Source organism: Neomonachus schauinslandi, chromosome 11 (genome assembly GCF_002201575.2).
Source record: "Neomonachus schauinslandi chromosome 11, ASM220157v2, whole genome shotgun sequence".
Lineage (NCBI taxonomy): Eukaryota > Metazoa > Chordata > Mammalia > Carnivora > Phocidae > Neomonachus > Neomonachus schauinslandi.
This window is the reverse complement of record NC_058413.1, coordinates 104,874,182-104,900,806: the sequence shown is the minus strand read 5'-3', so window position 1 is coordinate 104,900,806 and position 26,625 is coordinate 104,874,182. Positions and strand designations below refer to the sequence as shown.

The following is a 26,625-nucleotide window of genomic DNA, read 5'->3' as shown; positions in this document are numbered from 1 at the left end:
CCTTGGAAATAAGTGCTATAATGAAAAGCTGGCTACAGATATAGAAGCTGAAATTTAAAGCATATGAATGTTTTCTAATACAAATCTTAGGGGGAGAAATGTGTTGGTTGTCTCACTTGGTCCAGGGATCTAGGACCACACACAGTTAGCGTCTACATTATATTTTTGCAGCAAATATTTTCTCAGTGCTTACTGTGTGCGAAGTGCACGTGATAAGGGGCTCTGAGGGATACAAAGAGAAATACAAAGGTTACTGCTCTTATAGTGCTTCCAGATTAATAGGGTCAGTAATGTAGGAGCATATATATTTAATACTTCCCCCTTATCCACTGGCAATATGTTCCGAGACCCCCAGTGGATGCCTGAAACTCTGGATAGTACCAAACCCTATGTATACTATTTTTTTATTATACATACCTATGATCAAGTTTAACTTATAAGTCAGTCACAATAAAAGATTAATAACAACAATAATAAAATAGAACAGTTATAACATTGTATTATGGTAGAGGTTATGTCTTACTGTACCGGACTCACCCTTATTCTCGTGGTGGCGTGAGATGACAAAACACCTATGTGATGAGATGCAGGGAGGGGAATGACGTAGGCATTGTGACGTAGCGCTAGGCTTCGTGGACCTGACAGTGTGTCAGAAAGAGATCATTTGCTTCCAGCCCATGGTTTGCTGCAGGTAACTGAAACCATTGATGAAGGCTATTGCACTTCATTTCTTTCATTAATGAGTGACATTTAATTGTATGGATGTCCTACATTTTATTTATCCATTTATCATTTGTTAGAACACTTGGGTTGTTCAAATTTTTTGGCTATTATGAATAATACTGCTAGGTGCAGATTTTGTTTATGTGTAAGTTTTTGTGTGGAAATATATTTCCATTTCTCTTGGGTGTATACCTAGGATTGGAATTGTTTGTTTGGTAACTCTATTATTAACTTTTTGAAGAATCACATATTTTCCAAAGTAATGTCTTTGTTTTATCTCTCCTCCCCTTGCCTTGAGTCATTGGTGTTAAAATATTGGCAGGCAGGAGTGAGTGAAAATGAAGAAGACGGTGCGTGGGTGGCTCAGTTGGTTAAGCTACTGCCTTCAGCTCAGGTCATGATCTTGGAGTCCCAGGATCAAGTCCCACATCAGCTCCCTGCTTAGCAGGGAGTCTGCTTTTCCCTCTGACCCTCCCCGCTCTCATGCTGTCTCTCTCATTCTCTCTCTCAAATAAATAAACAAAATCTTAAAAGAAAAAAAAAAAACGAAGAAGAAAACATTTTTATTGCTGTGATTTTTTTTTTTAACGGACAATTTTATTTAAAACTAGCCCATTGGAAATGATCAACTTTTATTAGGAGGCTGGCTCTCAGAGCAGGGTGGTCTTAGCAGAAGCGACTGAGGCCCCGCTCTACAAAATGCTAAAAGAAGTTGGTTTGGGGGCGCCTGGGTGGCTCAGATGGTTAAGCGTCTGCCTTCGGCTCAGGTCATGATCCCAGCGTCCTGGGATCGAGTCCCACATCGGGCTCCCTGTTCCTTGGGAGCCTGCTTCTCCCTCTGCCTCTCTCTCTGTCTCTCATGAATAAATAAATAAAATCTTTAAAAAAAAAAAAAAAAGTTGGTTTGGGATGGGAATGTTCATTCAGTGACATCTCCTTCAGTGATATCACAATCACCTGTTTACTTAGAAGATACACCATCATGGTTTGTAACTTATATATTTGTAGGGGATGTTTCACACATTATTTAGCATTTTTGGCTTTTTGTATGCTCACGGTTAGTGAATTTTCATGTTCTACTCGATTCATTCATATGCATTTGTCAAAACTTGAATTCATTCAGTTTATTTCTGATTTTAAATTGCTATTTAATTTTCACCAAACATGAACCAGTTTTAGTCCCTGCAGACGGTAGTTTTCCACTAGCTCACTGAGGGAAGTTGAGGTTGTGCTTGGATTTCCCGTTGGAGAAATGGTGAGTTGGTAGAACAAACCATGAGGAATCTAGGAAAAGTAAACGTGCACGTGACTGAAACCCATCCCGTCAGTGTTCTATTGCTCTAAAGCTAGAGCCAGAAAGGCGGCGTTCTGGCTTCCCTTTTCTCCCTGAGAAACGAAAAGTTTGGCCAAAGATTGCAAAGATACTCATGTGACAGATGGGTATCTGATCCCACTCATTCTACGACTGTTTTATGAATTGCTGTTAGGTGTTCTTGCCCTTAAAAATGTGGAGTTTATGACTTCTGTGTTTTTCTGCTTGTCAGCAGCCTGAAACAGTTCTTAAGGGACTGGCATGTGTCATTTGGCAATTGAAAACGAATTCACATTCAGGGCTTTTGGGAATGAATGACCCTCTTAAAAACTCAGAACTGTCTAATTTGAGGCCTGTGTTCTCAGTTTAGTATCAGTTTAGCCCCAGTAAATACAGTTGTACCAAGCATTAGTTCTTGACCAGGGACAGGAGTCAGGGATGGTTGGTACAGTTATGTCATCATCCCAAAAAATTCTTTCTTGCTGCCTTCTCCCAAACACCTGGCAATCACTGATCTATTTTCTGTCCCTAGTTTGTTGTTATTGTTGTTTTTCCCAGATTTTAATATAAATTGAATCACTCAGTATATAGCCTTTGGGGTCCATTCTCTTTCACTCAGTAAGGTGCATTTGAAATTCACCCATGTTGTTGCATAGATCAGTCCTTGTCATTGTTGAATAATATTCCATTCATCAAATTTACTACTTGGTTTACAAAGTAGTACTTGTATTTATTCTTGAACTACCTTTGCTAACATTCTAACATTGATAGTTTCAATTCTGTTCTCTTTTGTGTATAATTTTCTATTTTTTTATTATGAATACACTGCTTCCTAAGGAGATTTAAATCTGTTGCACATTTCTGCCTGTGTTAGAATTCATATTTGGAGAAAGCAGAGGGATACCTAGAAAGGATAAGACTGCCAAACTGCCGGCATGTCTTTTTCCCGTTTGTACAGTTCTGCTATTAATGATGATGAACATTGTCACAGACTTCTTGTGCCTTCTCATTTGATCCTCACAGCAACGTTAAATGGTAGATGGCAGTGTTTAGATTATACAGATGAGGAAACAAGCTCCCAGAGTTAGTAAATTGCCTAAGGACTCGCAGCCAGCGATGGGTGGGACAATCAAATCAGGGTCTTGTCACTCATTTTAGATTAAAGTGTTCATTATTGTGACAAGAATGGCAAACTGGAATTTGTATTTTGTTTAATATCTTATTTGATGTAACTTTCCTCTGGAAAGAAGAGAATGAGAAGGGGCGCCTGGGTGGCTCAGTCGCTAAGCATCTGCCTTCGGCTCAGGTCATGATCCCAGGGTCCTGGGATCGAGCCCTGCATCGGGCTCCCTGCTCCGTGGGAAGCCTGCTTCTCCCTCTCCACTCCCCCTGCTTGTGTTCCCTCTCTCGCTGTCTCTCTCTCTGTCAGATAAATAAAATCTTTTAAAAAAAAAACAGTATGAGAAATAAAGATGATCAATAATGGGAAGCACCATTATGTAATAGGATATTATGAAATTGTAGCATTCTCAGTATCTTTCAGAGCTCTATGAGATATTCATATATTAAGTAAACAAGTAAGTAAGCAATTTAGGAAGAATAATGAATTTTGTGTAAGGCAGTTTTAGAAGGAATTTCATTTTGTTGAAAGTCTTATTAAGGTTAAAATGCTGAATCATAGGCTCTTCTGTCATGCCATGTTTCAGATTACATTCTTCTTCTGTAGCAATGTTCAGCAAACAGTAAGTATGCAGTATATAGTTGTTGAGTGACTATTCCAAATTCTGAAGATCCTTCCAAATTTGGGACTTGCTCTTTGAGACTTTGAATATTCATGTGCCAGCCGTTCGCCTGCCATTCTTAACTGTGTTCACTTCATGTATTATTTATATCACCTCCTCATAGTCTTTCAATCAGATATTTCTATTGTTTTGGAACGCTTAGAAAAAATAAAGAGGGTACTGAGCAGAATTCGGGTAAGCTTAACTAGATTTAAGAAAGAAATTCTCTAAACAGGTAGCCTTTGCTTAAATTCTCCTCCTTGTTCCCCTGGATATTGCTTTTATCATTTCCCAACATCCTGTGTTCCCTTTGTCTTCTCAGGTTCCTCTATGATTAGATGGCCATGGCTGAAATGTGTTGCCTTCCTCTGACTCACTATGCCTATTAGATAAGTGCTGGAGTTAGGAAGGACAGATTTCTGAACAAGAACCCCATAAATATAGAGTCCAGAACCCTCAACCAGGGTTGTGGATTTCAAGTGCAATTCAGCCAGTACATACTGGAAGTGCAGAAAAGACACACTTTGGCCAGATACCAAACACCAAGTATAAAAATCAGCATTAGGCCAAAGCCCAACATCGCCATTATGGAATAAATTTCTAGGAGCCAGAAACTGAAAATATTCTAAAATATTTTAATGAGTATGACAACATCCTTATTAAAAAGTGAAGGAGTCAGGCTATTAAAATTTGGCATTATGGTCAGGAGCAGTGATCTCTCAGCTCTGTCAGCTTGTCCTATGTTTACTATTCTTCACATGGACCTTAGTAAGTAGATGCTGACTTTCAGCATTTAATATCATTAATCTTTTTGTGCTTATAGTTGAGAAAAACCATTTCAATGATTTTTTTCCACTCAGGAACTTTGTACCTGGAATGTATAGCTTCTCAAAAAAATCAGTCCATCTCTAACTACTGAAGGTGGTTGGCTCTGTCTTTAGCAATCAGAATTTTTATTTTAAATTACAAAACTATGAAGTATCATCTTCTCAGTGCTTTCTTAGAAAGTTGTTTTGAAGTTTTGTTAGTGGTAACAAATTGTATTTTGAATACCTCATTTTTCTCTAAAATTTTCTTTCGCCATCTTTACATTCTTTTTCAGGATCAGAAATAGTTTATTACGTTGGAATTTTCCCTCGTGAAATTTTGTTGTGTCAAAGTTGACATTCTGCTTTAGTTCATCATAATGGGAGGACTTCTTTTTTAAAATCCTAAATGGAATTAAATAACTAAAATCTGAAGACAATTCTGAAAACTTATTTTATTCATTTTTGTTGAATGCTGTATAGTATAGAGGAAGGTAATGCAGGTAATTTAGACTTTGAGATGATTTCCTCACTGATGATCCCGACCTGCAAGCACACGTGTTCTCTCCATCCGCTGAATGCAGTATTGCTTCCGTTTCCACTCCTTAGCAAAGTGACTGAAATCAAGTCTTATTCCCTGTTATTTTAGAAACGCTTTGGTCTTTGGCCTAATAAAATATACTCCGGTGCGAAGTGAGGCTCTCTTACTTTGCATGTAGTTCAAGGCAATCATCCATTTTCTTTCCTCCCTTGTCAGCCCTCCTCTTGAGATGTTCTCGACTTATGTCACTTTGTGTTTTCTTTTTATCAAGCTTTGAGTGTGTTACATTTCTTATTGGGCCACTTTGTACTCTCTCACTTTTAGCGCTAGGATTTCACTTTTGTTTTTGCTTTGGCTGTGGTTGTGAGTGCCCTCAGAAAGAAAAAGAAGTAAAGGAAATCCAGCATGTATAGAAGCATAGTTAGGCGTAGGGTCTGGCTCTCTCTGCTGTCTGCCGAAGGAAGTTTAAACAATATTCTAAAATTTTAAAGTTCTCAAAAGTAAGACCCTGACTCATTCATTTTTGCCTACCTATGATGGGCTAAATATACTGAGCACTCAGAAAATGATTATTAATTTGAGCTGAAGGAAGTGCTTGAGGTTTCCGAATTTTTTGAATGAATGTAAGGGTCAAGGACTTGTTCATAGCCAAGTCCATAACTAGATTTTTTGTGTATGTATAAGCCCTCAGTGTGTGTATAGCTCTTACCTGAAGTTTTCTTGCACGATCTTCTAGAGGGAATTTTAAACATAATTTATTATTATTTTATAGGCATTATCACACATTCATTTTTCTTTACTGACCACTCATTTTTTTCCTATTAAGATGCTGATTGCATATTTTCCAAGCACCTGCAATTAATTAAAATTGTTATCGGCTTCCTTATGCCTAAATACTATGACATATTTCTATTTTATACTTGAGGAATCTGAGACATAAGTGGTTGACAATTATCAATAAAAATCCTACAATCAGATCTAAATTGATAAGATTTCTAACTTAACTAGTATTAAACCTTTATCAATTATAAGTATATACTCATTAATAATATTGTATTCCACTTTCATATTTTCACATTAAATATCTATTTACTTATCAAGTATTTGTGAACCTGCTCTATGCTTTTTGATTTCAGCAGTGAGCAATTTTAAGAAAAATGTTCAAAGAAGACAATTTAGGTGATACAAGCTTTAACATTTTGTGAAGTGGACAGTTTCCTATTGGAGAACTGCAAAATGGGGCATAAGGCAGGAAGCATTTATAGGATAAAGAATAAAGAACAAGGAAGAGGGAAAAAATATCTGATTGGTTGGGGCCACTTAATCAGTCTTGTTCTGGGTGAGAAGAACCAGAGTTGGCTTGGCACTTGGGGATTAGCTGACTGGATAGAGTGCATCTCCGGTAAAGCAGAACATTTACAGGGACACAAAAGTTTTGATTTGCTCACATGGCACCCCAGGTAGGAGTGCCTCCATCTTGGGCCTGGGAATTTATTTCAACAGCAGTAACAGGATATGGCCTTTACTCCCATGGAACCTACACTTAGAAAGGAATATAGACATTAAATAGGGAATTCGCTTGAGGTGTAACACTGAAAACAAATCTTCAGGAAGTTTTACTAAGGAAGTGATGTTTAGAAATGTTTAATCTAAGACCTGATGACTTGGAATTAACCACGTGTGGTATAATAAAAAATATATTTGATCTTTATTCCTGGTTCCCGACACTGAACTCCTAAAATCCTTGGAATTTCTTGAGTGGTAGAACTGCTTTATTACTCATAAGGAGCTCCTGCCCAGCGCACTTGAGTTTATGCGAATGAGGTGACTCAGGGTGGAGTCTCTTGATAGCTTCGGAAGGGGGCCTGGTCACCAGAGAGACTGAACACAGAATTAGAGGATGGGAACTTTTAGCCCTACCTCCTATCTCTTGGAAGGAAATTGGGCCTGGAAATTGAGTTATAAGAACTCTTGAACAGTAAGGTTCTGAGAACTTCCAGGTTGGTGAATATGTCACTGTGCTAGGAAGGTGGCCTACCTGGAGAGGGCCTGGAAGTTCTGCACCCCATCCCCACTCCATACCTTATTCTATGCATCTCTTTCATTTGGTTGTTCCTGAGTTGTTACCTCTATAATAAAGAAGCTGGCAGTCATAAGCAGGGCACTTTCCTGAGTTCTGAGTCATTCTAGAGAATTATCAAACCTGAGGAGGAGGTTGTGAGAATCCCAGAATTTGTAGTTGGCCAGGGAGAAGTGCAGGTCATTTGGGGACCCCACTTGCAGCTGGCATTTGATGTCTCGTGGGACTGAGCCCTTTACCTGTGGGTCTTTGCTAACTCTGCATCGTGTCAGAATTGAATTGCTGGGACACTCGTCTGGCATTGAAAAATTGGTGTCAGAAAACACCGTACACCAGGCAAGAGGAAGTGGAAGAGGATTCTAGTAGAAAAATACCCGGCGTGAGGATGTTGAGGTGGGAAGGGGCTTGACTTGTTCTAGGACTTGAAAGAGTGTCTTAAAGGGTTGTAAGCAGGTGAAAACACCATCAGATTTGAACCTTAATGAAGCAACAACATTCTAGTTACAACATAGATAATTGATGTGATTAGAAGGAAGGGAAGAGGGGCGCCTGGGTGGCTCAGTCGTTAAGCGTCTGCCTTCGGCTCAGGTCATCATCCCAGGGTCCTGGGATCGGACCCTGCGTCAGGCTCCCTGCTCAGGGGAAGCCTGCTTCTCCTTCTCCTACTCCCCCCTGCTTGTGTTCCCTCTCTCGCTGTCTCTCTCTCTCTCTCTGTCAAATAAATAAAATCTTAAAAAAAAGGGGGGGGGGGAAGAATGGTTACAGAGAGTCTCGTGAGGAAGCTGGTGGGGGACCGCACGCAGGAGACACCAGAGAGGTACTTGGGAGACCAGAGCATCAGACTGGAGGTGAGTGCATGCAATGTGCATAGAAAACAGCGCTCTATGATTTATGAAGCTTATAAAATATGCTTGATTCTGAAGGAAGAATTGTACCAGCCTCAAATCCAGAGATTTTACAGAGAAAGTTAACATAGTATACGTCCAGGTTTGTGTGACCTTGGTTAAGTTATTTAGTCCTCTGAATCGCAGTTTTTTTCATTTTGAAAACAAGAACAGTAATTATCTTCTTCATAGGGCTTGAAAATCAAGTAAGATAAAGTGTGTCAGAGCCCTTTGTGAATTTACTGCTGGAGGGTGACACTTCGCATCTGTGTTTCTTGCCATCATCAAAACCGAAAACAATATAAAAGCTAGTTGGGTTACATTTCTTTTTCATATATTTTCTTGTATCCTACTTAAAATTGAGTCTTCCAAGTAACTATTTTTGGAAAAGCCGTTCTTATTTTAGGTGAAATATTTTCCTCAGAGGTTCCGAAACTATATTTCAGGAACAGCCAGTTCATAGAGGTGACCCTGATCTCTTTGGGTGTGAGGCCTTATTTCTTGGGGTTGTAAGAGAGAAGAGTGGAGTATAGGTGTGACAGGAGGGGTTCTTGTTTCGTTTTGAGCTGGGGTTGGGGAGCGGGGGAAGGTGGGAGGGTGGTTGGTCAGTGAGGCAGGAGTGGTTGCAGCTTCCAACCTGGAAGTACCTGAAGAGAAGCATGTTGACCGTCAGGATCCATGGTCAGTCAGCTGCATGTTAGAGGAACCCTGAGTTGAAGACTGCATTCTGTAAGATGGTAGGCATTTAGCAGGACCAGTGGAGTCAGTTAGCTCGTGATTGGGAACCTGGCTTTCATGCTATGCTTCTCCATGGGTAAGTAACCTAGAAGAGTTCATTTTCTTGTTAGGGTAGGGACTTTGTCTCATTTACTCTGCATTCCCAGAACCTAGTTATATATCTGGCACATATAATAGCTTCTTAATAAAGACTTGTTGAAGAAAGGCGTTTTTGTAAGGCATCTTTGCAGTATTTACCAAGCAGCTTTCTTGGACCATATTTGACATGTGCAGTTATGGTTCTGTGCATATTGATTCTCTGCAATATATTATGTACCCATGTAGTCCACAGAATCTGGTTGGTTCTCCCTCCTTGACATCTTTCAGACCTGTCCCCACCTCCATTTCCATGGCCACTTTCTTCACTGTATCCCTCTTTCCACCTGGATTATTGTAGTTTTTAAACTGATATCCTACCTTCAGACCTTAAACCCTTCAACCACCCTTCCCATTGCTGTCAGGTGCAGCATCTCTAAGGTAGAAATTTAATTACTTTCCTGCATTTAATGCTTAAATATTAAATAGTTCCCTTTTGCCATGAGCTTCTAGCCATGGTGTCCTAACGCACTGAGGTGTCAGAGTTGGGAAGTGGTAGGTATATCAGAGTAATTATGTTCTCATGAAGATAATCCCAAAAGGAGATAAAAATGAGTATGGTGCCTTTTTTATAAATATTCTTTTGAATGATTTATGAAATCACAAGGATAGAGACGAGCAGTTAGTAGAGATGAGCAGCTAGAACGTCTTTTTTTTTTTTTTTTTTGCTACCTTAAATAGCTAGAAGGAACATACTTCTAAACTAGACCTTATGATAAAGACAAACAGTACTTTTCTCTAGAATGTTTTCATTATGGCAGTAGTCCTCATGACTTTTATTTATGCTTTGTGTTTATTGTAAATGATAGTGTTTTTGTTTTAATAAACTAAAGCTATCAAAGAGCCACAGTATGTTTATATTTTATAGTTTTATTTCTGACCATATGAAGAATGAACCAAAGGACAAGAAAGATCAATATAAAAATGACTTTTTTTTGTCATTCCTACACTTCTAGTAGGTTGAAATTGTTTCTGAAAGGAGTGATTGCCAACTTAAATTCATTTGTCATTGTCATGCGTTAAGGTATGTAATGCAGTACAAACAATATGGTGATCATCTTCTAAGTTAGGAAATAACAAAACCTGAGTGTTGTTAATTGGAAGAGAGAGTAACAGAAATCCAAATAATATGTTATCCATTTAAATTTTCATCAGTCTGAATTAGTATTTTCCTTCAAATAGTCAAATATGTGCACTGGAATATTGAGTGAGATATTTATACTAAGTCTCACTATCTAATTTATTTCTCCTATTGTAGGACTTTTTTGAAGGCCACTTGCTTTATGATAAATGTGAAGGGAGCATATTAAATGGTATTAGGTGTTAAAATGCAGTTAAATGAAATATTCTGCTTGAAGTGTCAGAGCATAGATCTCAAAGCCTATATAGCAGGTGGAAATTAGAGCAATTCCCACAAGCAAGAAAACTATAGAGAAGGTGAGCTCAATTCTGCTTAAATCCTTGGCTGAGTGTCACATGTTATAGGCTCAGGGGAGACCTGTAGGAAGCCAGGCTAAAAAAGCAGCATTTGGAAGCCACAGGGACAAAACAGAGCTATAAGCACCTGAGGACCATGATAGAGTTTGTGGTTTGAATCCAAGCAAGAGAACTCCTAACAGAATACAAATCCAGTAGTCCTCAGAAAAATGTGACAGAATTCAGTTTCTATATCTGCAGTGTCTGTTTTTCTACAAAATTATTGGAGATGCAATTAGGCAATAAAATGTGATCCATACCGAAGAGAAAGGCAGTCACAGAAACTATTAGGCCAGATTTGAATTTAGCAAACTTCAAAGCAACTATTTTAAATATGTTCAAAGAATTAAAGGAAAGTATGTTCAGAGAATTAAAGGAAAATATAGTATGAATGAATAAATAGAGAATCTCAGCGGAGCTATGGAAACTATAGTAAAAACAAAACAAGCTGGGTAGTCCTAGAGCTGAAACACAAAATTACAGTAAAAAAAAAAAAAAAAAAAAATGCCAGATGGGCTCAAAAGTAGTTTGGAAATATCAGAAGAAAGGAATAGCAAACCTGGAGACCCAGTAGAAATGACCCTGTCCAAAGACCATGAAGAAAAAAGATTGAAAAAAATAAATGAACAAAGCCTCAGAGAACTGTGAAGTAGGCCAATATATATGAGAACGAGGCATACAAGTGTTTAAAGAAATAATGGCCAAACTCCCCAAATGTAGTGAAAAACATGAAATGATAGATCCAAGAAGCTGGCAGAGCCACAAGAAGGAGGAACACAAAACCATTCCCAGATGTAACATAACATAATAAAATAAAATTAAAAAACAAACAAAAAAAACTCCTCTATGATAAAGAGAAATGTTTGAAAACCACCAGAGGAAGATGACACTTGTTGCTTACATTTCAAGGGAAAAACCAAAAATATTTGTTGTTAATCATAAAATTTGAGTTTCTAAGAAAAAATCAGAATTTTGGAAAGCTTGTATCCACCAATAGCTTCCCCATACTTTGAAAGACACCTCTTAATGATATTGAAGGTGATATTAACAAATGTGATTTTAAAAAAATACTGTAAAATGAGGGGCGCCTGGGTGGCTCAGTCATTTAGCGTCTGCCTTTGGCTCAGGTCATGGTCCTGGGGTCCTGGGATCGAGCCCCGCATGGGGCTCCCTGCTCGGCGGGAAGCCTGCTTCTCCCTCTCCCACTCCCCCTGGTGTGTTCCCTCTCTCGCTGTCTCTCTGTCAAATAAAAAAATCTTTAAAAAAATATATTGTAAAATGAAATGTATCAACACTTGAAGATTCACATAAGGAAGATCTGCATAATTCAGTGAACCAGTGTTTTCCACATAGCTGATACATGATGTTACAAAATCACTCACTGGTAAAAGATACATTCAAAGTGAAAAGTAGACCGATGGGTTTTAATGTAACAGTACAGAATGGCTTCAGATTCTACATTGCAACTACTTGTTCTGAAACTACTCATCAGGATTTGTTGTGTTATCAAAGAAAAGTAACTGCCATTCCCTGAAAAGGCTACTCCTCCCTTTCCCAACCATCTTACCTCAGAGCGACTAGATTTTCTTCATATACTTCACCCAGAACAACACATTGTGAATGCAGAGGAACATTTGGGCACTCAGCTGTCTTCTTTTAAACTAGTTACTGTAGGGGCACCTGGGTGGCTCAGTCGGTTAAGCATCCGACTCTTGGTTTTCGTTCAGGTCATGTTCTCAGCGTCATGAGATCAAGGCCTGGTGTCAGGCTCCCCACTGGGTGTGCAGCCTGCTTGAGATTCCCTCCCTCTTCCTCTCCCTGCCTCTCTCCCCCGGCTCACATGTGCACGCTCTCTTAAAAAAAAAAATTAAATGAAAGAAAAGAAAAAAAAATACTAGTTATTAAAGAAACTTGCAAAAATATAAAACAATGGTATTTTGGGAAATTATAGCTGTTTTTCATAAAATATGACATTTATGTTAATACGTAGTGAATTTTGTTACTTTAAAATTAATTTTTAAAAAATCTCAGTTTTAATTTCTAATACAGTAAATATCAGTAAATATAATCCACATTCGCAGATCTTTGGAGTCCTTCATACATTTTAAGTGTAAAGAGAGACCAAAAAACTTGAAAATTGTTTTGAATCTGCTCTGTCTTCAAATTCCTTTGAGAGCATCAGACTGGAAAATTGGAAATACCTTGTAGCCCAGGAGATTAGTGTTTTTGAGTATATGAGGACATTCAGTTTTTGTTGACACCCTTCATTATTTTCAAGTAGACCATCTCATAGGCTGTGCAGGGTGCTGCTTTCTGCCTTTGAGGGCAATCCCCCCACTCCCACCTTTGATACATTTTTTTCAGACCTGTTATTTTCAGCTGGGAGCTTTACCAGGAGAGCAATAGGGGCCTTTTGCATCGATGACTAATCCTTCTTTTCTTTTCTTCTTCCTCCTCTTGTTATGTTGAGAGGTTATCAAGGGAGAGATGTTCAGAAGGTGTTAGAGGGCCTCTACCATGGCTTTGCACAGTCACTTGCTATGCTATTCTGAGTTGTTATGCACTTCCTGGGAAAGAACATTAAACATTTGAAAACAGAATCATTGACGTTTGTCTCATATGGTGTGAAGAAGAATTATAAAGATGGTAACTGAGAGAAACTCATCCAGAATTTTTTTTTTAAGTCCTACTTATAATCTGCTAAATGCATGTGATGATGCTTGTTTGGTTTTGTAACCTAGTAGATAAGAAGCACAATGTGCCAGAAATAAATTTTTTATAAGGGATGGTCATTACATAAATGTGTAGTAAGTGTATTTCAACATTACATTGCTTTGTTCTTTGACAAAAATAAACCACTATAAAATAAAAGTAAAAAAAAAAAAAAAAAGCCCACCTACATACGTACTTGGCATAAAACGGAATTATTCCCAACTTTTTCCATGTGTTACTGCTTCTCCTGTCTTTTGGTATTCCTCTCCTTTTCCATTGTTTTAATGATCTCATACTTAAACTTGAATTTAGAACCCTCCTTACTATTAATGAGCTTGTATTGATCTGATTATTAATTTAAACACTGAGATTACTGTGATCATAAAGTCATCAGACAAAAAGAGAGTTTCTGTACCTCTTCTGGCCTTTTATATTTTCATATAATATTTTTGGGAGTTTTGAAATTCACATGTGTATGGACAGGAGCACAAAAACAACTTTATTTTATACTTTATTTCTTTGACAGTTATGTGGAAGTAATAAAACTGACCATTTTTCCCATGTTTTGTTTAAGGGACTTAATGGTGATTTACTTCCTGAACCATATTTTCATTTTATTTTTGAAATGACATGGGTTTCCTTTCTCTTTGCAAATGATAATGGTTCTGAAAGTCACATAGTGGCTTTCACCAGAATAGAAGGCTTCCAGTTTGAGGATATCAGTTAGACAAGTGTTTGTGTCTTGAAATAAGACTTGATTACTCATCAGCTGTTTTCTTAAACCACAACTCCCCTTGTGTTTTCTTAGGTCAGAGATGAAGAGGAAGCCTTTCTGGATTGGAGTGATGATGATGATGATGGATTTGATCCAAGCACACTTCCAGATCCAGATAAGTACAGAAGCTCTGAAGAATCAGACAGTGAAGACCTGGAAAATAAAATTAGGTATGTTTTTACTTTTAGTAGGATTAAATATATAGATCTTCTCCTCTGAATCCAGAGGATGTGTAGAGACAAATGTCTTGTGCTCTTCTCATCATTTTGGGGGCTCTCTTATTGTTTCTGTTATCACTGTTAGTTTTAACAGTTATAATAAGAATTGTTTTTTCTTTCTCTCTTCTTGTCTTTCTCCTTCTGAATCCTTTATGCTTAAGTATTTGATGCAGTAGGGTATACTTAGTGCAAACAGAGGCAGAATTTTATTTTGATTCACTGTCAAAGGACTCTGTTGAGAGTGTTGTTAAAAAGTCTCTCTGAATTTTAAAAAAGGGCAGTTATACTTTCACATTTTTTATATAAAATTAAGTAACAAATACATAAAATAATGGAAAACTTAAACAGCCCTTGACAGATTCTCTCGATTTAAAATCTGTTTACTTGTGAACTTATTTGCGTCCGTGCCAAAAACAGATGAAATGCAATGAATTGAATAATAGTATGATTTGCTTAGCATTTGTTTTCAGAGTACTGTGTATTAGATTACATTGAGATTGTATTGATTTAAAAGTTGAGGGCACAGAACTTCAAGGACATTCTAAACCAATGAGCCTCTTCAGGCAGAAGGGAGGTACTAATGACAGCTGAAGTTAATATGATTGAAGGAAAGAGGGAGCTTGTTGGAACCCCTAACTACTAGCTCAGGGATTTGGGAGTTAGAGAGATAGGCCACAAAGAGCTATAATCTGGTTTTAAGTAAGAACATTATGAAAAAATCTCAAAAAGATTATCCCCTAAGGAGTAAATGCTAAAGGGAGGATCATTTCAGAGTCACTCTTCATTTTGATCTTGTGTTCATTTAAACATAGAATTATCTTATAATACTGAAATGACATCCAAAATGCAGTCTTCCCAAGTGATGTCAGAAACTTGAGACATTTGCTATTGGACAGCTAGGTAGTGGACATAATGGTTTTCTAGTATTTCTAGTGGACATAATAGCAGACAATGTGGTAAACACACTAGCTTTACTACCACAAGAGGTACCACAGGTGAAAATAATTTGATTATGACTTAGAAAAATATATAAATATGTTTGGCATAAGGGTTAAATAATTTAGATTCAGGGCATATTCCTAATCTTGAGAAATTGATCTTTAAGGGGAAATATGCACACTTTGCTTCAGAAAGTTCCTTGGTGCACATGTTGAGACCTTGATGAACTAGCAGTTCATTAAGCGGTTGAGTGGATGCTTCCCCATGAGCTCTAAAATAAATGTCCCTTTTTCAGAGTTGGTTTATGGGATCTCCATTTTGATAGATGTGATCTAACTCAACACATATGACTTTATATCATTAACTTCTTTTAAAAGACAAAATTCAATTGAGTAAAATTTAAAGATTTTAATGAATTTATTCAACAATTCATGAAAACAGGCAGCATCCCATCTAGCATATACAAAGGTGCTCTGAAGAGCTCTACAAAATGAAAGGCTTTTATAGGTAGAGGGGAGCAGGAGAAGGAATTTTTTTGTTTTTATCAAAGAGAGGCTTGTTGTAGAGAAGGTCACCTTCCTGTGGGGATGGAAGGGGTCTGTTGGGCAGATGACCTCACTGGTGCTGACCAGGTGATTCCAGATTGACTGGTTTTAGGTCACATTCCTGGGAGAGGCTGAAGCCACAACTAGGTTAGGTATTAAGTCTTGGTTTATTGATGTGGGGCTTGGCACAGGTGACTCCATTTGGGGCCTATTATCTCTTTTTTAGCACTTCCAAATGTTTCTGTATAATTTTAGTCTCTGGAGAGAACATTCATTGGTTCTCACTGTTTGTTATTCAGCCATATTTTGCATATCTATTTAATACACCTTTAAAACATAGAACCTACCTTTGAAGTCATTGGCCACATGTCAGCATTCCTTCTGCATCTGATTCGTAACGATTTTTTCCCTAACAGTTCTTATGATAGCTTCTGGGTTATCCTTAATCTGTGCGCAGCAGACGCTTCATTTCATTCTTCTGGCATTTTTTACCCTCATAGTGACATTTCCCTGCTACCACCTCGTTAATATAACTTGTTCTCTAATAGCTTCATGTGCTTCATCCTCTTAACTAAAGCCTGTAACTGCATCCAAGCCAGAACCTTTCTTTTGTGTCAGCAGATCTGGCTCCTGACTCTACTCCTTTGTCCACTGTTAATGTCATAGGCACAGAGAAGGCCCTGAAATATTTGGATTGATTGATTGACTGATGAAAGAGATATATAGAGTAAAAAAAGAGAAGTATAATTATCAGCAACTATATAATTGGTCCTAATAGTTTAGATGATACAAGAGAGCGTAGAATAGATGGTTGGAGAACTGGAGAAGCCAAGTTCAGATAGTATAACGGTGAAGGACAAGAAGGCCAGAATACCTTGAGATGCCAAGGCATCTTAACTTAAAGGTTCAGGTGGAAAATAATTAAGCATTACATGAAAATTAAAATGGTTTTAATTTCAGGCACACCTAGTAAATCTGCATTAACAGAAATTGAAAGGAATTGGTAAACTTATCTTAAACTGAAGAAAAATCATCTTTTGTTGAAGAAAATATCAATAAGGGCTTATTCCCTTTGGCACATGTAAGGACTTCCTAGTAGTTTTGTTTTTGTTTGTGATGACAGTGATTATCTAGTCTAACCCTCTCTTCTTATAGATGAAGAAACCAAGGCTTCAGGGGATAAAATAATTTGTGATCACAATACTAAGTGAGGGACAGATCAGGGTAATGTGTGTAAATCAAATTGACTCCATAGTTCTAACACTCCAATGAAGTTATATAGAATTACCCTAGCATTAGGAAGGGTAGCTCAGGAACACTGTCTGAAGACCAATTTAATGTCATTTGGGTAAAGGCTTGACTGATGAACTAACTATAGGATAGATTTGACTAGATCGTGGTTTACCAACTTCAAATTACTGAACTCCTGTACAGATAATCTTTGTTTTGGTGGGTTGGGAGTAATCGTAGACTCTTGAGCAGCATCCCTTGCCTCTACCACTAACGCTTCTCCAGTTGGGACAACCAGAAATATCTTCAGACATTGCCAGAATCTCCCACTGGACTAGACTCAGGGTGGCAGGCCCATATTACTGGTGGTTGATTTCCCTGTCCCTCATCCAGTATAGATTTTGTCTATATTCCTTTCCATTTAGCCCAAGCAGTCCTTCTCAATACAGCCTGTATCAGTCAGTTGGGATTCCTACCCAAGATAAAACCTATTTGCCATTCCCGAGCTAAGGCAGGGTGTCGGGTAGTTACAAGGTATCGCCTTCATGTGAAATTCCTGTATATACTCTACCTCCATTTTTCTCCCTTTCCCCTTCTCTGTTAAAACCACCTTAGTGAAAATGAATAAAGGTAAGTGTGAACTAGAACCAAAATTGTTTTTAGATAAGTAAAAGTGTTCACAAGTAAATCCCTATACACTAGAATTTTGACAGTGGTAATTGCTATTGCTACTGCAATACTGTTCTACTGTATGGTTCCAGTTTGGCTGCATCTTTCTTTCTTTGCTGCCCATAAACAAGAAGAGGTGCTAGGATTTTGTGATATCAGCTTTAGAGGGCTCTCCTGGCAGGCTCACAGGTTTTATTTGCTGCACTCTTTCTAACCTCAGCTCAGTAATTGCAGCAACGGTGAGTGTGTCAGCCTCTTGGTCATCTTTGCTCTCCCAGTGGGTTATTCTCTGCTTATTAACTTCACATTTTTCCGATATGAGTTTACTTTTATGGGACCAGATAACACCAATTAGAAAATGGCTCAGTCCCAAAGTAAGTAGCATGAGCCACTTCCTTTGAAAGTTTCCTCTGGGTATTTCTTTGTCCTTTACCTCAGTGATACCCCTAAATATTCAGCATGAGTAACACTTTTGTCTCTCTACGTGGAGAGACACAGAGTCAGTAGGAAGTAGGCAAAGGAGAGCCAGATGTAGTGGAGAATGACTGAATCTGGGGTCTATAATTCTTCCTCAGGGAGGCGTGATGGGGTTTTAAAGAGCGTACCTCTGTCTCCCTCAGCGCAGTGCACAGTGCAGTAGAATTTAACCCATCCTGAACCCTCTGTAGAATTCTCAGAACTGTCATCTCTAACACTGATTCCAGGGATTCTGGTGTGCGAGATTCAGCTCCTTTAAGTTAGCATGACAGAAAGAGTTCTCTTGCTTAAAAGAGTTCTCAGCGACAATGAAAATAATGTGACCTTGAGTTCCTTTGAAGGAGCTTTAAGAATGCTGTCATTAAGGGGTGCCTGGGTGGCTCAGTCATTAAGCGTCTGCCTTCGGCTCAGGTCATGATCTCAGGGTCCTGGGATCGAGCCCCACATCGGGCTGCCTGCTCGGCGAGAAGCCTGCTTCTCCCTCTCCCACTCCCCCTGCTTGTGTTCCCTCTCTCGCTGTGCCTCTCTCTGTCAAATAAATAAATAAAATCTTAAAAAAAAAAAAAAAAAGAATGCTGTCATTAATAGCTCATTTATCCCTAGAAAGAGAGCAGTGAAATAGGAGGAACAGTAGTGTCCCCCATAGTACAGAAGGATGTCAGCTGGCTAGTCAGCAGCAGATGCCCGAGCTCCATCAGGGCTCCAAGCTTTCATGTGCTGTTTTTGAAAATGGAGAAGGGAGAGCTTGCTTTGACACTGTGTGGTTCCTTTCCTCATCTTCCATCCTCCGTACACATCGGCGCAGGCTGTGTTTTACTCGGTAGCTTTCCCTTCTGGTTCCTCCTAACTGTGGAATTAGCATAGGTGGAATTACTACAAAATGTGTTAGCATTTGTCATTGTTGTCGTTGTTACTAAAATAGAGCAGTTTGGTAGGAACCTAGCTCTTTGCTGCAGTGGACTTGGTGACATCTGGGATTCATTGGTCTGCTAGGAACGGCACAGAATCGTGTTCTTGCTAGTGAGTTTTGATACAGACTTTCATACCTTCAGAGGAAGAAAGACCTCAAATATTAGAATGGTCTTTGTGCTACTAAGTGATTCATTATTTCTTGATCTCCCCAACAGGCTATTTAATGTATTTATATTGCTTTCACAATAAAAATATTTGGCTGTTTTCAAGATGTAGTGCCAAGAACTGGAGTAAGAACCTTCTGTATTATTTAAATCATGTTCTGCTTTTTTAAGAGTTAGAAATATCCACTTACCTGTTAGTCTCCAGCTTGTAATATTTCTTCTGTGCATTCTTTCAACTAAGAATTTTTTAGTAATCATATGCCAGGTGATAGTGAGTACAGGTACAGAGGATGAAACATAAAGAAAAATACCTTTCCTGCTGTCACAGTTTTTAGTTTAACAGAGGTTGCGGACAGCTAAGCATGCAGTTACAAAACAATAGAATGGATACATGCTGTGATCTGGTGGGGGAGGGGATGGGGGGGGAGGCTGGGGTGAGCAGGGCAGGTAGGGAATGAGCGCAGAGAGCAAGGGAGGAAACTAACCTGGGCTTGGTGACTCTGGAAAAGCTTCGTGAAGGGAGTGACGTCTAAGCTTAACCTGAGTGAAGTTTTAAGTCTTGCCTGAACAGGGAGAAGAGAGGTTGCCCTTCTCAACAGTGCGGCCTTTGAAGTGAAACAAGAGTATCTTTAACCATATTCCAATTAAACTCTTCTTTCACTAGAATTGTTCCTTTTAGCTGTGCCTCACAAGCTGAGAGATTTGGTCTTGAGCATGTAATATAAGATTAATTTTTGTATATCTAGTAGCATTCATCATGTTTGGTTTATGGCCATCTTCATGTGAATTGCTAATGATGAAAATTTGCAAAGTATTGAATACGATGAAAAAGAAGCAGCTGGGTGTTCAAGATATTCATTGTTCAGTCAAATTAAGTTTTTAATATTTATAATCCTAACCTTTTTCAAACAAAAAAAGGAAAGAGAAGAAGGTTGTGGTTAGACTTTTACTGCCTGATAATATGTTACTGTTTTTTTCACAGACCAGTCTCTGGCCCTGACAGGTTACTTTATAAAAAATCCTTACATTGGTGGTCCATTATTCTAGGTGGCATAAGACCCATTACATCTATAATTTGTACTGAGACTATTGGCATAATTTAGACATGATAACTTCGATATGGATTGATGCCTTTTCCTGCACAGAGTAAACTGTTTTACATCTAATATCAGGAGCTGTTCTTTTCGGCTTCTGCGACACAGCTCTGTGTCAAAAGATTGACGAAGGATTTTTGTTTACCTGCTTTTTCATTTGTTTGGGGTTTTTGTATTATTTTTCAACTGTGTTCCATGTTAGCTTTCTGGTTTGTTTTGAGTGAACTTGCTTTATCTTTAAGATTTGTCTCCTACGTAAAGGAGGTGACCCACGTTCATCTGTGTGGTGTCTCCTCATGTTGTTCTGTGACATTTCTTCACTAAATCTTGCTTCCCAACTTCTCTTCCAAGACTTAACAGTCAGCTTTGTAAAGTGTGGAAGGCTTTCCACCTGCAACAGAAATGTGTATGACTCAGAGACAAATTTCTGGGGAAGGAAAATGGCCAGGAAGCATTTTCATTTCTTTTTAACTGTTTTTGGTTGGGACCAGTTATGGCACATTATATATTTTATATGAATTTTACTGGAATTTTTGGTTCTGAATCTAGGGGGTGATTATTTTTTAAGGGGACTTTTTTTTTTTCTTCTCAGAGTCTAGGTAATTATGAAAAGAAAAATACTATTGACTACAGTTCCATTTACTTGAATCCCTGTTCACTGGTGGATCTAGTTGTGGGTGGCAGATGAGGAAAGAAGTCAGCTCAGCTTAATGATATATTGACTTTATTGTGTGCCTGTCATTCTTTCCTTTCACTCTTTTTAACTTCAGGAGATTTATCCCTGATTCTAATCTGCCTAGCAGCTTTCAAGGGAAAATCTCCATCTTCTCTTCTTATTTGTGAAATACAAAGTTCCATGAATTATCACATTTCATAGGGCTTTGATCAGAACTTCATGTGAATTGTGGTTGACAAGGAGTTAATTTTACTTGACTTTCTTTAAATTGTGTTCATTTTATCTTTCTCCACTTTGTCATTGTCCTCAAAACAAAACAAAACACAACAAAACAAAAAAGAATATCCTGTGTGGTTAATAGCATGAATGGAGAAACTTAAAAGGCAGGTTGTTGGGTTGGGTGTGGGGAAAAGCAGTATTATTTATCTTGCGATTCATAGGGGAAAGGATGCTACCCATTGAGGAAGGAAAGTGTTATTTTCTGGGGTGAGGGTTAGGATGGGAAAGACTCTTTGGGCAATTTGGGGTTTAGGAGGTTCCCAGTTTGACCTTATTTGTGGTCCCGGTTTTTGCTCTGTGCTTTCTGTTTCTCTGTCATTTAGCCACCCACTGAATAACTGGGACTCAATGACAGTTAGGAGTTTGTCATGTTTCAGAAGTGTTAGGGTCATTTCTGACGAACCATATAGCAAGGGTAATGAACTGACGAGTCGGGTTCTCTTGGCTGCTACCCATAGTCTGGTGCATGGCAACTTTGTTTTCACTGAAAAGACTGTTGAGAACAACACTTTCTTAGGATGATCCTTTCCTTCATTTCACATGGCCTCATGTAGAATGGAATCATAACTAATGATTATATGGCATTCCATTATTTATACACCATAATTTCCTTATCCACTCTCCTTTTAGAGTTCTAGGTTGTACCTTGCTTAGGTTTTTTCATTTTTGTTGTTTGGTTTTGTTTACTTTTGTTTTTGCCATTGTAAGTAAAATTAGTATATAACATTATATTACTTTGAGGTATATACAACATTGTTATTCGACATTTATATGGGATACAAAGTAATTACCACCAAAAGTCTAATTACCATCTATCAACATACTATTTGACCCTCTTTACCCATTTCACCTACCCCGCCAACTCCCTTCGCTTCTGGTAACCATCAGTTTGTTCTCGGTATCGATGAGCTTGTTGTGGTATTCTTTTGTTTGTTCATTTGTTGTTGTTGTTTTCAGATTCCACATATGAGTGAAATCATACAGTACTTGTCTTTCTCTGTTTGATTTATTTCACTTAGCATAATGCCCTCAGGGTCCATCGATGTTGTCACAAATAGCAAGATTTTGTTCTTATTTATGGCTGAATAGTAATCCATTGTTTATTTATGTCACATCTTTATCCATTTATCTATTGATGGACATTTAGGTTTTTTCTGTATCTTAGTTATTGTAAATAATGCTACAGTGAATCTATAGGAGTACATATATCTTGTTGAATTGGTGTTTTCATTTTCTTTGGATAAATACCCAGAAGTGGAAAAGCTGGATCATGCGGTAGATCTGTTCTTAATTTTTGAGGAATCTGTGTACTGTTTTCCACAGTGGCTGCACCAGTTCACACTCACACCAGCAGTGCACGAGGGTTCTTTTCTCCACATCCTCACCAACACTTGCTATTTCTTGGCCTTTTGATAATAGCCATCCTAACAGGTGTGAGGTGATATCTCATTGTAGTTGTGAATTGCATGATTAGTGATGTTGAGCATCATTTCATGTGTCTGCTGGCCATCTGTATGTCTGCTTTGGAAAAAAAGATCTATTCACATCTTCTGCCTAATTTTTAATTTTGTTTTTTATTTGTTGAGTTACATATGTTATTTATCTAGTTTGGATATTAACCCCTTTTTGGATATGATTTGCAAATATCTTTTCCCATTCAGTAGGTTGCCTTTTCATTTTGATGATGATTTTCCTTGCTGTACAGAAGCTTTTCAGTTTGATGTAGTCCCATTTGTTTATTTTTGCTTTTGTTTCTGTTGCTTTTGGAATCAGATTTACAAACACATCATCGAGATTGATGTCAAAGAGCTTACTGCATAAGTTTTTCTCTAGGAATTTTATGGTTTTAAGTCTTCTATACATCTTTAATCCATTTTGAGTTAATTTTTGTGTATGGTGTAAGATAGCAGTCTAGTTCTTGGCTGACCAGTTTTCTCAGCAGTATTTGTTGGAGAGACTGTCCTTTCTCCATTGTATGTTCTTGGCTCATTTATCCCAATTGTCTCTATATATGTGGATTTATTTATGGACTCTTAGTTCTGTTCCATTGACCTGTGTGTCTGTTTTTTTGTGCCCATACCATACTGTTTTGATTACTATAGCTTTTAGTATAGTTGAAATTAGGAAACATGATACCTCCAGCTTTGTTCTTTCTGAAGATTGCTTTGACTACTCAGGATCTTTTGTGGTTCCATGCAAATTTTAGGATTATTTGTCGTAGTTCTGTGAAAAATGTCATCAGAATTTTTTTTTTGATAGGGATTGTATTGAATCTATAGATTCCTTTGATTATATGGACATTTTAACAATACTAATTCTTCCATCCATGAGTATGGAATATCTTTCCATCTATTTGAGTCTTCAAATTCTTTCATCAGTGTCTTACAGTTTTTAGTATACAGGTCTTTCACCTTCTTGTTTAAAAATTTTTCCTAGGTATTTTATTCTTTTTGATGCAATTGTAGATGAAATTGCTTTCTTAATTTCTCTAACAGTTGTTCATTAGTGTATAGAAACACCACAGATTTCTGTATGTTAATTTTGCATCCTACAACTTTACTGAATGTATTTATTAGTCCTAACAGTGTCTTGATGCAGACTTCAGGGTTTTCTGTAGTAACATGTCATTTGCAAATAGTGATGGTTTTACTTTTTCCTTTTTGATTCTTTCTACTTCTGACTCTTGTTTGTTTATATTTTTTTATTAATTAATTTTTTGCCTAATTGCTGTGCTTAGGACTTCTAGTGCTATATTGAATAAAAGTGACGAGAGTGGGCATTGTTGTCTTGTTCCTAATCTTAGAAGGAAAGCTTTTGTTTTTTCACCATTGAGAATGATGTTAACTGTGGGTTTGTCAGTATGCCCTTTATTGTGTTGAGGTACATTCCCCCTATACTCCCTTTGTTGAGAGTTTCTATCATAGTGGATGCTGAATTTTGTCAAATGTTTTTTTACATCTATTGAGATGATCACAAGATTTTTATTCTTTTTTTTTTTTTTAAGATTTTATTTATTTATTTGACAGAAAGAGACACAGTGAGAGAGGGAACACAAGCAAGGGGGAGTGGGAGAGGGAGAAGCAGGCTTCCCGCGGAGCAGAGAGCCTGATACGGGGCTTGATCCCAGGACCCCAGGACCATGACCCGAGCCGAAGGCAGTTGCTTAACAACTGAGCCACCCAGGTGCCCACAAGATTTTTATTCTTCATGTGCTGTATGATGTTGGTAGAGTTGTGGATGTTGAATCAATCTTCCATCCCTGGATAAATCTCACTTGACCATGGTGTTGTGTGATCCTTTTAATGTATTGCCGAACTTGGTTTGCTAATATTTTGTTGGGGATTTTTGCATCTTTGTTCATCAAGGATATTGGCCTGTAATTTTCTTTTTTTGGTGGTGTCTTTGGTTTTTCGTATCAGGGTAATGATGGCCTTGTAAAATGAGTTTAGAAGCATTCTCTCCTCTTTAATTTTTTGAAAGAATTTGAGAATGATGGGCATTAAATCTTCTTTAAATGTTTGGTAGAATTCACCAGTGAAACCATCTGGTCCTGGGCTTTTATTTCTGGGAAGTTTTTGATTAAGGATTCACTGTCCTTACTAGAAATTGGTCAGTTCAGATTTCCTCTATCTTCATGATTCATTCCTTGAAGATTGTGTGTTTCTAGAAATTTATCCATTACTTCCAGATTGTCTAATTTGTTGGCATATAATTGTTTGTAGTAGTTTCTTATGGGTCCTTTGTATTTCTGTGGTGTCAGTTGTTACCTTTTATTTCTGATTTTATTTTTTGAGTCCTCTCTCCTTTTTTCTTGATGAAGCTGGCTAAAGGTTCATCAATTTTGTTGATCTTTTCAAAGAACCAGCTCTTAGTTTCACTGATCTTTTCTGTTATTTAGTCTCTATTTCATTTATTTCTGGTGTGATCTTTATTATTTCCTTTCTTCTCCTAACTTTAAGCTTTATTTGTTGTTCTTTTCTTAGTTGCTTTGGGTGTGAAGTTAGATTGTTTACTTGGGATTTTTCTTGTTTCTTGAGGTCTTGAGGCATGTGTAGTTATGAACTTACCAGCAGAAACACTTTTGCCGCATCCCATAGATTTTGGTATATCATATTTCTGTTTACATTTGTCTTTAGATAATTTTTTATTTCTCCTTTGATTTTTTCAATGACTTATTGGTTGTTTAGTAGCATGTTGTTTAACTGCTATGTTTTTGTGGTTTTGCTAATTTTCTTCTTTATACCATTGTGATTGGAAAAGATGCTTGATGATTTAAATTTTTGAGTTTATTGAGACTTGTTTTGTGGTTTAATATGTGAGCTCTCCTGAAGAATGTTCCATATGTACTTGAGAAGAATGTGCATTCTGTTGCTTTTGGATGGAATGTTACATATATATTTATTAAGCCCATCTGGTTTCATGTGTTGTTTAAGGCTGATGTTTCTGTATTGATTTCCTCTCTGGATGATCTGTCCATTGACATAAGTGGGGTGTTATACAGTCCCCTATTATTATTACATTGCTGTCATTTTCTCCCTTTAGGCCTGTCAGCATTTGTTTTATATATTTTGGTGCTCATAGGTTGGATGCATATATACTTATAAATATTACATATTCTTGCTGGGTTGACCCCTTTATAATTATGTGGTGCTCTTTGTCTTATATTACAGTATTTGTTCTAAAGTCTGTTTTGTCAGATAAGAGTTTTGCTACACCAGCTTTCATTTCCATTAGCCTGGAATGTCTTTCTCCATCCCTTCACTTTCAGTCTGTGTGTGTCCCTAATTCTGTAGTTAGTCTTTTTTTTTAAATCCATTCAACCACTCTGTTTTTTGATTGGAAAATGTAGTCTTTTTACATTTAAAGTAATTAATTATCGATAGGTATACATGTATTGCCATTTTGTTTATTGTTTTCAGGTTGTTTTTGTAGTTCTTCTTTGTTCCTTCTTCTCTTGCCCTCCTTCCTTGTGATTGATGATGAATTTCTTTAGTATTGGGCATGGATTCCTTTCTTTTTATTTTCTGGCTTTTCTGTAGTTCCTCTATTCCTTTCTTTTTTCTCTCTTTCACTGTGGTTTGATGGCTTTCTACAGTATTATGTTTAGATTTTTTTCTCATTTTTTTTCGTGTGTTCTGTGGTTACGATGAAGTTCACATATAGCATCCTTTGTATATAATGGTTGGTTTTAAGTTGATAGGAACTTAAATTTGAACACAGTAGAAAAATGTATATTTTTAATCCCCCCTACACATTTTGTATTTTGATGTCACATTTTTATATTTTTATGCATCCCTTAACTAATTATTATAGTTTTGGTACTTTTACCACTACTGTCTTTTAACTTTCCTACTTGCTTTATAAATGACTGATCCACTGTCTTTTGTATATATTTACCTGTTCCAGTGAGATTTTTACTTTCATATATTTTCTTGTTATTAATTAGTGTCATTTCTTTT

At 37.5% G+C, this 26,625-nt stretch overlaps 1 protein-coding gene across 1 annotated transcript in view; it reads left to right on the top strand.

Moving 5' to 3' along the window:
• DDX10 (DEAD-box helicase 10) overlaps nucleotides 1–26,625 on the top strand; it is a 269,843-nt gene that overhangs the window by 213,070 nt on the left and 30,148 nt on the right. Inside the window, exon 17 of the mRNA XM_021696556.1 lies at nucleotides 13,997–14,133. Coding sequence (XP_021552231.1) covers nucleotides 13,997–14,133 — 137 coding nt within the window. The remainder of the gene's footprint in view (nucleotides 1–13,996; nucleotides 14,134–26,625) is intronic.